Consider the following 14,911-nt stretch of genomic DNA (forward strand, 5'->3'; position numbering starts at 1 on the left):
GAAACAGCAGCATTTTATCTTGGTGAGGCAAGCCTGAAGACTGACGGCAGGGAAAGCAGATAAAATCACCATAAATTATGAGGACACAGCTCCTGAGGGTATCACAAGAATAGACCAATACAATAAAAAATGGCAGATTCATGATGATAAGCCTAATTAACCAGCAAAAGGCTAAACTGTATACTGCATTATTAAAAAAATAAAGAAACATATTTTTGAAGATTTCACTTAAAATAATATCACAACTAAATGTAGCATTACCATCTATCTTCTGTATTCTCTGTAAGGTCTAATAAAGTGTATAGCACTCTCTAATAAATACCCGGTTAAATTACATTTTAGAAGTCAGCTTATTTCTATCACAGTAACTGCTTCCTTCTATACAACAACTAATTTAGATGTCTTGCTTCCCATCTCACTATTCTATTAATTAGCTGTAACATTTCATTCAAACAAGAGTACGAAAACAAACCAATGAGGTTCAGAGCAGAGTACAGGGACCGAAGGAAATTCGTGTAAGCGGTCCATCTTCTGCATTTGTGAAATAAAGCTTTCGTACTTGATATGTCTACACTAAGGGTTCCTCTTACCTGCCCTGCTGCCTGCAAGTGCTGAGCCATGCTGGACGTAAGGATGACCTGGCACAAGCGAAGAGCCGGAAGGAGAATCTGGCGATATCGGTCTACTGGAGTAGGGATGAACACTGGGGGGTCTCTCATGCCAAACATGCTTGATTCATATCAAGTGAACAAGGAGACAGCAACAGTCCAAGAGTTAAGGTACATTCCAACAGTCCCTGACCACCCCCACGGCAAATAACCACAATTGACTGATTAAGATGTGACGCTACTAACAAGGACTCTCTACCCCACATGTACAGTGAAGACAGAGTTAAGTGAATCTTGAGAAAAATCTTAGTAAAGAAGACAAAATTCCCCAAACATGCTTATTCTACTCCAAATGTTCCCTTAAGCCATAGAGACTATGAGTGACAAACAGAAACAAAAGCTGCTTTCCCCAAATTTCCCTGTCATATACACAAAGCCAAAAAGGAATCTACACTATCTATTACATGAAATAAAACGAGATTTTAAAACCTAAAACGAGGTTGCAAAATAACTTAACCTTTAAGTTTAGGTCTCAGAACACTGTATTAATTAACTATTTGCCTACTGTAAATATTTCTATTTAAATTTTTGGACCAAAAAAAATGGTCGCCTGTTGAAAAGGGAATGAAAGCAGAATATGGAAATAAAGAGATAACAGAAAGGCTTTCCAAAGATGGGCAATAGTAACGCATCATGAAGGGAGGGATATAACTTAATCCCGTTCACCTAAGGTGAAAGTAAAAACTCGCATGTTTAAAACTTCAGAAAGTGATGTTAATTTTTCTTGAAGTAAAATATTGTCTATAGCTAAACCTGAAAAACTCAAAACATGCAATTTGGCAATGGATCTTTTGAAGAAAATTACTAAAACTGAAATAATGTTATTTGATAGTAAGCAGGTAGGCTATATATAAGCTTAATAATGTTGGAGCCACGTAGACAAAAAAGGAAAAAAACCCACATTCAAACTCAACTGAGAAATGTGCTAGTTTGGAACTTAAAATAGTTTCATTTGAAGCTTTCAAATTAGTAAGCACTTGGCAAAACGTTAAAATGAGAAAAACATAAAATATTACTCAAGTCATCAAGAAAAGAAAATCCACCACAAATTATAATTTCATACAGGACAAAGACAGTATAATGGAAAATATGTACTTCCACTAAACAGAACAATATAGTTTGGAAAAGTAACATCTACACAAAATGCTCTCCCATCTTTCTCTTACGTCACTGATCTAAAAGAAAAAGCACTCGCCTCCCAGGTGGTGCTAGTGGTAAAGAACCCACCTGCTGGGAATATAAGATACATGTGTTCAATCCTTGGGTTAGGAATATCCCCTGGAGGAGCGCATGGAAACCCACTCCAGTATTCTTGCCTGGGGAATCCCATGGACAGAAGAGCCTGGGGGGCTATAGCCTATGGGGTCACAAGGAATCAGACACGACTGAGCACGCAGACACGTCTCTACTCACTTTTACCCTGACTAACAACTTTCATTTATTAGCATCAAATGGCAGGGGGGTATGACCAGACAAAACCATCAAAATGAGAGTACTGCTCAAACAGAATTATAAAGCGCAAAATTATGCTTGAAGTTTTTTTTCCTTAATAAACCTTTACTGGTAACTTAAAAAAAGCCAAATGACACAGACACTTACCCCTGTGGGTCCATTTCTGGGCGCATGTCATACACTTGGCACTGTGCCAGCCTCACAATCACACCAGACCTCAGCAGCTCTAAAGCACCCTGCTGAATCTTGGCCACCCTTGTGAGAAATGCCTAAGAAGTTACAAAACAAAAACCATCAGTACAGAGATCGCAGTCACGGGTCTCATATAAAAACGAAGCTTTCTCATAGCATATTTCTTTTTTAAGTTGAAGTATAGTTGATTTACAATGTTGTTTTCATTTAATTCTTGGCCACACCCTGTGGCATATGGGATCTTAGTTCCCCGCACCCCCTGCGCTAGAAGGGAAACTCTTAACCACTGGACCGCCAGACATGTCCCCATCATAGCACATTTCTAATCTGTAATCATTGGTGACTAGCTAGGATGGGGCACATTATACCCCTATGGCTTCCCTGGTGGCTCAGCTGATAAAGAATCCGCCTGCAATGCAGGAGACCTGGCTTCGATCCCTGGGTTGGGAAGATCCCCTGGAGAACGGAAAGGTTACCCACTCCAGTATTCTGGCCTGGAGAATCCCACAGACTGTATAGTCCATGGGGTTACAAAGAGTCCCACACAACTGAGCGACTTTCACTTTCACCACAGGATTTTCATGAGGAATAAATGGCACAGTGTATCTGAAGTGCCACACAGGCCTTGCAGGGTTACACACTCAGGGAAATCATCACACGGGCTGATGGAGGGCAGGAAAGACTGTTTTGCTCACAGCTGTATCTCTACTACCTTACGCAATAGCTGGCACATAACAGATACTTAACAAATAATTGTTGAATAAATGTAGGAGGGAGGGAAAACAGAATCAATGAGGAATCTAAGGTTTTAGTGCTTCTCTTACTGTGACACTGGTGGAATTTTTAAGCAGGAGGAAATGGAAATTAAAACAAGATTTGGAGGGAAGGAAATTAAATATATATACTAGATTGAAAAATTCCTGTGCTTAAAGTAGAACCAGCACATCTACACTGGAATTTCATCAGGCATCCGGCACAGGCTGATTCTCTCCGGGAAGGACATGTGTGCTCACTCTCCTCAGAGCACTGCGTGTCACGGCCGTGGCACCACCAGCAACAGAAGTGAGCAAGCAGCAGTCTCAGCACCCAGCTAGCCTTCAGAGGACCGTTTCAACTCAACTCCGCAAGCTCAGAAGACGCATTCCTAGCACATGTGCCCAAATTTAAAACTCCTCAGAAATGATTATGGCACGTATGATAAAAATATTAAAAACACTGGCCACGTTCATTTTCCTTAATATAGCTTTCACCTCAAGAGGAAACTGACCTGTTGATCTAACCTCAAGTGAACATAAAGCCTTACCATTTTGGATTCGTAAGTATAAAGGGCTTTTAGAAGGGGAGGCTGTGGAGTGAGTAGGCTCTGCAAAGTACGGTCATCTTCTACCAAGCTGTCCACAAGCACCTTCAGATAGCCACTGTTAGACAGATACAGGAGCCACTGCTGCTGCTTATCCACGGAGACAATTCGATCAAGGAGAGCCAGCGCCAGCATCTGGAGGAAGAATAAATCAAAGTCCAACATGTGGAGGTGGCTACCGAGTCAACAACAGTAACGGCCTCTACCTGGAAACGTTTAAGAGTTTTCTTACAAGAATGTTGCATGCAATACAACTCTCTCCTTTTTTTTTTTTGAGAAGTTGAAAGCTATATATCCAGAATCTTGATTTATTAATAAAAGGAAAATGTTCAGGGTAAAGTTATATTTCTGAAACAAAACCTAACACATTAAAATAATAGCATTAAACATATTTTAACAGAATCTAAACATTATTTGTTGGAGGAAAGGAGGAAATCGATTTTTAAAAATAGCATTTTGCCCTCCTGTGAAGTGTTAGATGCTCATTGTAGAAAACACATAAAACAAACAAACAAACAAAAATATGGAAAATACAGTATCTGATAAACAAGACCACTTTGGCCTATTTCTTCCCAAATACTATTTTTTTTTAACACAATTAAGAGCATACTACATGATTCAAATGCTATGTGATTTTCTACCAGTAGGAAATTATCTTCTCAATATATTATCACCAATATGATATAATATTTTAAAGAAACACAAATGTAAATACTTCTCAAAAAAGCAGAGAAAGATATATTCAATATAAAAGCTGTTTCAGTTCAGTTCAGTTCAGTCCCTCAGTCATGTCCGACTCTTTGCGACCCCATGAGTCACAGCACGCCAGGCCTCCCTGTCCACCACAAACTTCCAGAGTTTACTCAAACACATGTCCATCAAGCCAGTGATGCCATCCAGCCATCTCATCCTCTGTCGTCCCCTTCTCCTCCTGCCCCCAATCCCTCCCAGCAGCAGGGTCTTTTCCAATGAGTCAACTCTTTGCATGAGGTGGCCAAAATACTGGAGTTTCAGCTTCAGCATCAGTCCTTCCAATGAACACCCAGGACTGATCTGCTCTAGGATGGACTGACTGGATCTCCTTGCAGTCCAAGGGACTCTCAAGAGTCTTCTCCAATACCACAGTTCAAAAGCATCAATTCTTCAGCACTCAACTTTCTTTATAGTCCAACTCTCACATCCATACATGACCACTGGAAAAACCATAGCCTTGACTAGATGGACCTTTGTTGGCAAAGTAATGTCTCTGCTTTTTAATATGCTGTCTAGGTTGGTCATAACTTTCCTTTCAAGGAGTAAGCGTCTTTTAATTTCATGGCTGCAATCACCATCTGCAGTGATTTTGGAGCCCCGAAAAATAAAGTCTGACACTGTGTCCACTGTTTCCCCATCTACTTCCCATGAAGTGATGGGACCAGATGCCATGATCTTAGTTTTCTGAATGTTGAGCTTTAAGCCAACTTTTTCACTCTCCTCTTTCACTTTCATCAAGAGGCTCCTTAGATCCTCTTCACTTTCTCCCATAAGGGTGGTGTCATCTGCATATCTGAGATTATTGCTATTTCTCCCGGCAATCTTGATTCCAGCCGGTGCTTCATCTAGCCCAGCGTTTCTCATGATGTACTCTGCACAGAAGTTAAATAAGCAGGGTGACGTACTCCTTTTCCTATTTGGAACCAGTCTGCTGTTCCACGTCCAGTTCTAACTGTTGCTTCCTGACCTGCATATAGGTTTGTCAAGAGGCAGGTCAGATGGTCTGGTATTCCCATCTCTTTCAGAATTTTCCACAGTTTATTGTTATCCACACAGTCAAAGGCTTTGGCGTAGTCAATAAAGCAGAAATGTACGTTTTTCTGGAACTCTCTTGCTTTTTCGATGATCCAGTGAATGCTGGCAATTTGATCTCTGGTTCCTCTGCCTTTTCTAAAACCAGCTTGAACATCTGGAATTTCATGGTTCACATATTGCTGAAGCCTGGCTTAGAGAATTTTGAGCATTACTTTACTAGCGTGTGAGATGAGTGCAATTGTGCGGTAGTTTGAGCATTCTTTGGGATTGCCTTTCTTTGGGATTGGAATGATAATGACCTTTTTCCAGTCCGGTGCCCACTGCTGAGTTTTCCAAATTTGCTGGCATACTGCATGCAACACTTTCACAGCATCATCCTTTAGGATCTGAAATAGCTCAACTGGGATTCCATCACCTCCACTAGCTTTGTTCGTAGTGACACTTTCTAAGGCCCACCTGACTTCACATTCCAGGATGTCTGGTTCTAGGTGAGTGATGATACCATCGTGATTATCTGGGTTGTAAAGATCTTTTTTGTATAGTTCTTCTGTGGATTCCTGACACCTCTTCTTAATATCTTCTGCTTCTGTTAGGTCCGTACCATTTCTGTCCTTTATTGAACCCATCTTTGCATGAAATGTTTCCTTGGTATCTCTAATTTCCTTGAAGACATCTCTAGTCTTTCCCATTCTGTTGTTTTCCTCTATTTATTTGCATTGATCACTGAGGAAGGCTTTCTTATCTCTCCTTGCTATTCTTTGAAACTCTGCATTCCAATGGGAATATCTTTCCTTTTCTCCTTTGCTTTTCGCTTCTCTTCTTTTCACAGCTATTTGTAAGGTCTCCTCAGACAACCATTTTGCCTTTTCGCATTTCTTTTCCATGGGGATGGTCTTGATCCCTGTCTCCTGTACTATGTCACAAACCTCCGTCCACAGTTCATCAGGCTCTCTGTCTATCAGATCTAGTCCCTTAAATCTATTTCTCACTTCCACTGTACAGTCATAAAGGATTTGATTTACATCATACCTGAATGGTCTAGTGGTTTTCCCTACTTTCATCATAAGTCTGAACTTGGCAATAAGGAGTTCATGATCTGAGCTACAGTCAGCTCCTGGTCTTGTTTTTGCTGACTGTATAGAGCTTCTCCATCTTTGGCTGCAAAGAATATAATCCACTTGATTTCGGTGTTGACCATCTGGTGATGTCCATGTGTAAAGTCTTCTCTTGTGTTGTTGGAAGAGGCTGTTTGCTATGACCAATGCGTTCTCTTGGCAAAACTCTATTAGCCTTTGCCCTGCTTCATTCTGTACTCCAAATTTGCCTGTTACTTCAGGTGTTTCTTGACTTCCTACTTTTGCATTCCAGTCCCCTATAATGGAAAGAACATCTTTTTTGGGTATTAGTTCTAAAAGGTCTTGTAGGTCTTGACAGAACTGTTCAACTTCAGCTTCTTCAGCATTACTGGTTGGGGCATAGGCTTGGATTACCATGATACTGAATGGTTTGCCTTGGAAACGAACAGCTATTTATCCCCATTCTATTATTCAAGGATCTTTATTAACCAGCACCTCTGTTGTTTCTACCAGTGTAAGGCAAATCTCAAAATTAGGGAAAAGATTATTCTCAGGGCCCAGTCTGAACTAATAAGGATGATGAATTTAAGTGAACAAAACATATGAATAAACAAAATATAAATTCCAAATTAGAGTAAATAAGAAAATTCACTAAAATATATTACAGAAAATAATTTCCAGTATATAACATCCATTTGAAAAGCTGACCCAATTTATGCCTTAATATAAAGTCAAAATATCTATCCAAGTACAATACTGAGCAGGAGTTACCATACCCTTCCAATCTCATGACCATCACAAGCGTCTCGACAGACCACTTCCATGAGGGCGGCACCATAGCTCTCGATGATGGCTATGTTTTCTCGCTGTAATTTACTAAACACATCTTCAGGGGCAGTCAGCCTTTCCCACATGGTTTTCTTGGCTAAAGGGTTACAAGAGAAGACATATAAAACACTCCAGCAAAAAAAATAGTTTGGTAACTGAATAATTACACCTTATACATTTCCATTATTACCTGAACACAAAGGCCCATCAACCAATGAGTCTGGGCAGGTAAATTTCAAGAACACAATGCACTATTCCATGCATGTACACTGAAATAACAATGGTATTAGGAAAAGGAGAAACTATCCTTAAAGAAATCAAAATGAATTAGAGATTCCAGGAGAACCAATTCCTGTATTTATTCTGCTAATCAATCTGGCTTTATCTTTTATTGAGAGCTATGAGAATTTGGCTACAAAGGATCAGGTACAAAGTAGACAAACCTCTACTTCCAAAAAGCAGATGTTTTATTCTTTTATACTTTCTAATTGAAATACTTACTAAAAAGGAAAAGGTATACTACGAAGACAACTTAAATTTAATTCAAGGTACAATGATAATTCAAGATAGGATTATAAACTTTACATAGATTCCTGAAAATCTTTTAGAAAAAAGTTTCATAAATATACTACATAAAGCAATACAGTTGAAACTAATCTTATGATTTTCCCCAACTAGGATAATGGCATCAGTTTTCAAACTAAGGAAAAATTCTTAAGACAGGGTGCTCAGAATGGAGAATAAAACAAAGCAGACATAATCATGAAAAATAAACTAATGCCACAAGTCTATATTTCACTATAAAGTCTACAGTGGGCAAATCTTCAGAGTTTTAATGATATTTTTTCCTTAAAATATTTTCACCACTACTTTAGTTTTATTTAATCACATTTCTTTTCCAGTAGTGTCAAAGGAGGGCATGAGATTATAAATCTCAATCATGTCCCTTCCTTAAGCGACATGATCCCATCTGGTCCCATCTACTTTTCTATTTCAACTCCTTCCGTTCTCCACCTCCACATTACCACCACACTAGCCTTTCTGTCCCTCAAATTCAGCTCTTACTTCAATCTCAGGATCTTTGCACTAGCTGTTCTCCATGTTCTTCCCCAGATCGTAGCATGCCTACCTCCTCTTCCCCATTCCAGCTTCTATTAAATATCACTCCCCCAAATACACCCAATACTCCCTCCTCCCCCACCCCCCCTCACAACATATCACAGTATTTGTCAGATTTACTAAAATTATGTTATTTCAAGGGGATGTGGATATCCATGCTTGTTTCCTGTCTCCCCACATCGACCACATCGAACATAAGCCTGTTAATAATGGGATTCTGTCTTGTCTACCCCTGTTTATCCAGAAATTTAGCACACAAGTAGAAGCTCAAATATTAATTATTGACTGGTCGACAGCTTAAAGGGAAGTTTAGAAACTGCTTCAGAGAGGCCACCAGGCGCCCTCAGCGGGGGGAGTTCCGTGGTGGGTGGGTTCTCAGGAGCCTAGTCTGAGGAGATATGGCTTCTCCTGTTCTACACACAGAACTGCCACAAAATTATGTGAGTCAAGAATCTGGGCAAGTCTGAAAGCCACCACTTTACAGGTTTAAGGCTCTTTAGCCCTGAATTCCTTAGTTCAAACATTCTGACTGAAATGAGGATAAAGAGATGCTGGCATATCACTCTAGAGATTCTTCCCCAAAACCCCTGAGGAACCTTGGGGCCTCACAGTGAAATCTGAGAAACAAGGGATTGCAGAAGACCAGTTATGTATCCAAGAAATACCTGATTTCAAATTGTGAACAGATCTCAGAGTTCCAATATTACTTATTGACAGCACTACCTAGGAAAAAGAAAAATCTAATTCTTTCTTTAAAATGGGTGACAGACTTATGGTTGCCAAGGCGGAGGGACAGAGTGGGAATCTGAGATTAGCAGATGCCAACTATTATATATAGAATGGATAACAACGAAGTCCTACTGTAGAACTCAGAGAACTATATTCAATATCCTGTGACAAATCATAATGGAAAATAGTTTTTTTTTAAAGGCCTTTCTTTAAAATCCTCATTTTTTAAGAGGATAAATTAATCACCAAAATGATTTCTTCTACTCAATCTGTCCCTTCTTCCAACATACCATATAAATCACTGCCACACATACTTTCCTAAACTACGAACTTCTTATCAAGTTACTCAAAAATGTTAAATGTCTATTGCTTAATTCTACTAGCTTTAACACTATAGTTTCATTTTCAAGGTCATTAATAATATGGTCCTACCATCTCCAATTGGCTTAATTTGCTATCAACCCTCTCCCCTGTTTATGGCCTGATTCTTTACTCCCTCCTAGTTTGGGCCTTACTGAAAAGACCCTCAGTTATTCTTATGTAAATGCAACCCGACCAAAAAAGTCCTTGATTTCCTTTCTCCTCTTAAATCCTGTAAAACTTGTAATTTATAATTGGGGTTGGCAAACTAAAGCCCGTGGGTGAAATGTGATCTCCCACCTGCTTTTGTAAATAAAATTTCAATGTACCATAGCATATGTCTCTGGCTGCTTTTGCACTATAATGCAGAGTTAAGGAGTTGCAGCAGAGAGCATATGGCTTGCAAAGCCTAAAATAGTTACTATCTGGCCCTTTACAGAAAAAGTTTGCAGGCATCCACTCTATATCACCCAATTTAAGGCTTATTGTTTTATAAGCACATATACTGCCATTTCTACTGGGATATATAAGATTTTATGAAAGCAAGAACCCAATTCATGCTTTCTGGAACAATTTAAAATAATAAACCACCAAATGATTACTACTTTTTGTTTGTATTGGGAAAACTAGAAATAAGCTAAGGGTCTAAAAATGGGTAGGACATTTGCCACATATCCATAAGTGGCAAAATCTATAGAGGCATTAAAATGCTATTAAATGAGAGGGGAAAAGCTCATAATATACTAAGTAGAAAGAAAAAGGAAGATACAAATCAATACAAAAAGACAGTTGGCTCTAACCAAAATGTCCTGATAGTTATCTTAGAAAGGTGGAGTGTGTGACTTTTCTCTTCCTTTCATTTATTAGTATGTCCTAACTTTCCTTCAATCAACATTTATTTTTAACATATATTTTTAAATAAAAAAGAAAAGCTAAATGCTATTTTTTAAATATCTGATTATTTTTAGTCAGGTTCTAAGGTCCTAAGATCTGACTCAGGTTGTAAAACAAAAGGAGTGGTGAGAAATGTACATCTAAATTCACATCAAGCAAAAAATCTGCACCTACTACACACCAGCTGTAGCTGGTATTTTTAAGTCACTCATTGGAGTTGGATTCAAAAGAACAGCGTCAACAACCGGCAAGATGCTCTATGAAATCCTTTCAGTCCCACTACTTCATGACTAAAATCATAGGTGTATTTGTACTATGATTCTAGATCATATTAACACCTAGACCATAAAAATGGAAAATCTCACGATACAATTCTCAAAAATTTAGTAACAGCAATAGATCATCTTTTCTAGTCTCCTTTAAAAAGATGACTGGATACTACAATTTCATAAACAAGGAACAACAAGAAAATTCTGCTCAAAAGTCACAATAGCCCAAAAGAATTATGAGCAGAGCAGAAAATTCATCATCATTATAATTTCTCATTCTTATTTACTGAATACTATCAACTTGTCAAAACTAAAGAAAAAGAAAAGCCAAATTAGAAGAAAATAGAACATATGAGAAAAACATAATAAAACTGCTTAAAATTACAACAATAATTTTAAAATAAAGAATTCAAACTGACATCTTCCATACAGCTCATCAATCAATTATAAATTTAAGTTGAATGATAAGCTCCTAGAAAATAGAAAGTTAAAAACAAATCTGGTTTCAAAGCAATATAATCCATTTTAAGGAAATTACAACAAAACAGTCAAACAGGGCTAATCTCAGAAATAAAACTAAAAAGGACGCACCTCCACACTGAGGTGTTAACATAACTTTACAGGTTGGCTTTATCAACTTTTAGTGAAAACATTAATCTGATTAAAAATATGCTGAAAATGTATATCTTTGTCATTATCAATCTATTTTTAAATGTGAAATACTTTAACAATACTAGAGTTTAAGAAACAGTTCAATAAAGAAATCTAGAATATAATACTTGTGGTTCATATTAAACATTTAAGCTCTGGTCAGATTATCCACTTTTTCTTTCTAGTGGTCACTGGTAGAAAAGAGAGAAAATAAAAAGTGAAAAGAATACAGAGAGATATTTATGACAATAATAGCTGTCAGCTAACCCCCAAGAATTACATATGCAAAAGCAATGTCAGATTTCAATTACACTGTTCTTAATTAGGGAAACACGTAAGATTCTCCAAATAATTTTATCAAAAAACATATACTTTGGTTCCTCCCCAGATGTATGTACAGCATTACCAGCTCAAGGCGACAGGATCCACTCATAAGGATTTTCAAAAAATTAACTATGTTTAAGAGATATTTGAATTTCTTTTTCCTTAAACAATCTGCTCATATCTTCTGCTCATTTTTCTGTTGGGTTATCGATTTGTAGATGCTCTTTACTTATTAGAAATTAGTCATGCATGACATAAGTTACAAATATATTGGTGACATTTTCTACCAAATTACAGTAAGGAAAAACTACAGATTACAAAAAGACAAAATAAAAAGATGAAGATGTGATGTTCCAAGGTCAGGAGAATTCTGTTACAAATTGAGAAAACTGAATTCTAATTCTCAGATGTCACATACAAGCAAGTCACTTAATCTCTCTAAGTCAGATTCCTATTTTACCAAACAGGGAAAATGGCTGCCCAGTATTCAATATATATGGTTATGTAAAAATAAAGTAAAAGTGGTATGAAAAAGTAAGTATGTACACATTAAAATTTACTTTTGGTTTTAAAACAACAGAAGGTATGTACAGTGTCTTGCACAACAATATGTGCTCAGTAAGAGTTTTTAAATGTAATATTTCTAATTTGAAAATTAAAAATACTAGTATCTAGAAAATACTTTGCTACCTAAAGTAAGCCAAAATAAGCAGTAATTATGACTAAGAAAAAAACTAATTAAGGGATAAAACTGCTCCAAAAATAGATCATTTGAAAATTAAAAACAAAGGAGAATTTTCTCTTATGGTCACATTGCTTTTACCACATCTTGGTAATAAGTTCTTATAAAGTATGTTATAAAGCGCCACCTAGTGGTTAAGTGATGATTTCTGCCAATTCAACTAAATCCATTGTTAAAATTTTTGTAAGTCAAGAGGAAAATGGGGGAGGTATGCTGGATTATCACTCTTAAAAGCTCCTAATTGTTTTAAAACTTTCTCTGAACTATTATTTTTAATGACCTAAAACTACTTTTGTGCATTATTTATGCCAGTAGGACATTCCCATAAATGCATGATTTGGCTATTACTACCTTCTAAGGATTTTACACAAAAAATATAGCCAGTAAAAAATAATATGAGATAATCTGAGTTTTACACACAGAGTGGTTTTTAAGAATCTGTATACAAGATAAATACTCATGAAGGTTATAAGAAGGTGTCTATGTAACAAGTTCTTAAATATCAGTATTAAGTCTGGCAGAGTATTAAATCTTTTGAACAGTTAAAAACATTTTCCAAACATGGCAATCAAAGAATTATATAATTACTCTTATTTTAAAATGCTAATTACATGGGAATTCTGTGGTGGTCTAGTGGTTAGGACTCCATGCTCTCACTGTCAAGGGCCAAGGTTCAATCCCTGGTCAGGGGACTAAGATGCCACAAGTGAGCAGCATGGTCAAAAAAGAAAAAAATACACACACACACACACACACACACACACACACACACTATAGTTTACAAAGCCTCTATCATTATTTTAAATACATAGACCTTCTGACCAAGAAATTCTACTCTGTGACATTTACTCAAGAAAACCTTCACAATAAGTACAAAAAGACTTATGTATACTATTGATGAGAGTTTAAACTGGTAGAAAGCCATTCGGTAGAATCTGTTGAAATAAAAATGTGCATCCTCTTCCACACGGAAATTCCACTATAAAGTATCCTTCTTGAGAAATATATAGTAATATAAAAGAATATTTGATGCAGCATTTTTGTGATAGTAAAAAATTAGAAACAATTTAACTACTTATGAATGAGGCAAATGATTAAATAAATGTTACTTCTATGCTAAACTAAAGAGCCTCTTGATGAAAGTGAAAGAGGAGAGTGAAAAAGTTGGCTTAAAACTCAACCTTCAGAAAACTAAGATCATGGCATCTGGTCCCACCACTTCATGGCAAATAGATGGGGAAAGAGTGGAAACAGTGACTGACTATTTTTTTGGGCTCCAAAATCACTGCAGATGGTGAATGTAGTCATGAAATTAAAAGATGCTTGCTCCTTGGAAGAAAAAACTATGAGCAATCTAGACAGCATATTAAAAAGCAGAGACATTACTTTGCCAACAAAGGTCCATCTAGTCAAAGCTATGGTTTTTCCAGTAGTCAGGTATGGATGTGAGAGTTGGACTATAAACAAAGCTGAGCACAGAAGAACTGATGCTTTTGAACTGTGGTGTTGGAGAAGACTCTTGAGTCCCCTGGACTGCGAGGAGATCCAACCAGTCCATCCTAAAGGAAATCAGTCCTGAATATTCATTGGAAGGACTGATGCTGAAGTTGAAACTCCAATACTCTGGCCACCTGATGCAAAGAACTGACTCAATGGAAAAGACCCTGATGCTGGGAAAGATTGAAAGTGGGAGGAGAAGGGGACGACAGAGGATGAGATGGTTGGATAGCGTCACTGACTCAATGGACATGAGTTTGAGTAAACTCCGGGAGTTGGTGATGAACAGGGAGGCCTGGCATGCTGCAGTCCATAGGGCCACAAAGAGTTGGACCCGACTGAGCGAATGAACTGACCTGACTTCTATACTGCGGAATGACAGAGCTATTTTAAAAGACATGTACTGTTCAATGGGACCAGAGGTAAGCAGGAGTTACAAAAATATGTAAGCTAAAGTAGTATGTGAAGGTTTGTGCTTACATTACTTTTGTACTCGTCACTTCTTTTTTCCTTCTGTTCTAATTTGGCTGCCAGGTCTTAGTTGCAGCACACAGGCTCTTCAGCTGCAGCATGTGGGCTCTAGTTCCCTGATCAGGGATCAAACCCGGGCCCCCTATATTGGCAGTGCAGAGTCATAGCCACTGGACCACCAGGGAAGTTCCTATTGCCACAATTTACAAAACTAAGCATTTTCCTTTGACTTTATAGTAAGTACTTTAATGATTCCATAAAGACTCATTTATTAATAGCTTTGCTTAGCCAAAAGGTGAAAAGATGATTAAAAAAAAAAAAAAAAAACATTTGAAGTAACCAATCTCTAAAAACAGAAAAGATCAGCACTTACCCACTTCTAAGGTATCTGGTTCATCTGGCCTCTGGGCAATCTGTAAGTAATAAAGCAGAGAGCCATACAGGTGTGTCCTCACTCGCTGGAATCCACCACCTAGGAAAATATAGCAGAG

The 14,911-nt window shown here is 37.6% G+C and overlaps 1 protein-coding gene across 1 annotated transcript in view; it reads right to left on the bottom strand.

The window, feature by feature from the left end:
- NUP205 (nucleoporin 205) overlaps positions 1–14,911 on the bottom strand; it is an 83,396-nt gene that overhangs the window by 15,574 nt on the left and 52,911 nt on the right. Inside the window, exons 30-34 of the mRNA XM_070465338.1 lie at positions 14,794–14,892; positions 7,313–7,461; positions 3,616–3,807; positions 2,268–2,389; positions 591–729 (exon numbers count right to left, since the gene is read on the bottom strand). Of these exons, the coding sequence (XP_070321439.1) occupies positions 591–729; positions 2,268–2,389; positions 3,616–3,807; positions 7,313–7,461; positions 14,794–14,892 (701 nt within the window). The remainder of the gene's footprint in view (positions 1–590; positions 730–2,267; positions 2,390–3,615; positions 3,808–7,312; positions 7,462–14,793; positions 14,893–14,911) is intronic.

The sequence above is a fragment of the Odocoileus virginianus genome, chromosome 1, assembly GCF_023699985.2.
Source record: "Odocoileus virginianus isolate 20LAN1187 ecotype Illinois chromosome 1, Ovbor_1.2, whole genome shotgun sequence".
NCBI lineage: Eukaryota > Metazoa > Chordata > Mammalia > Artiodactyla > Cervidae > Odocoileus > Odocoileus virginianus.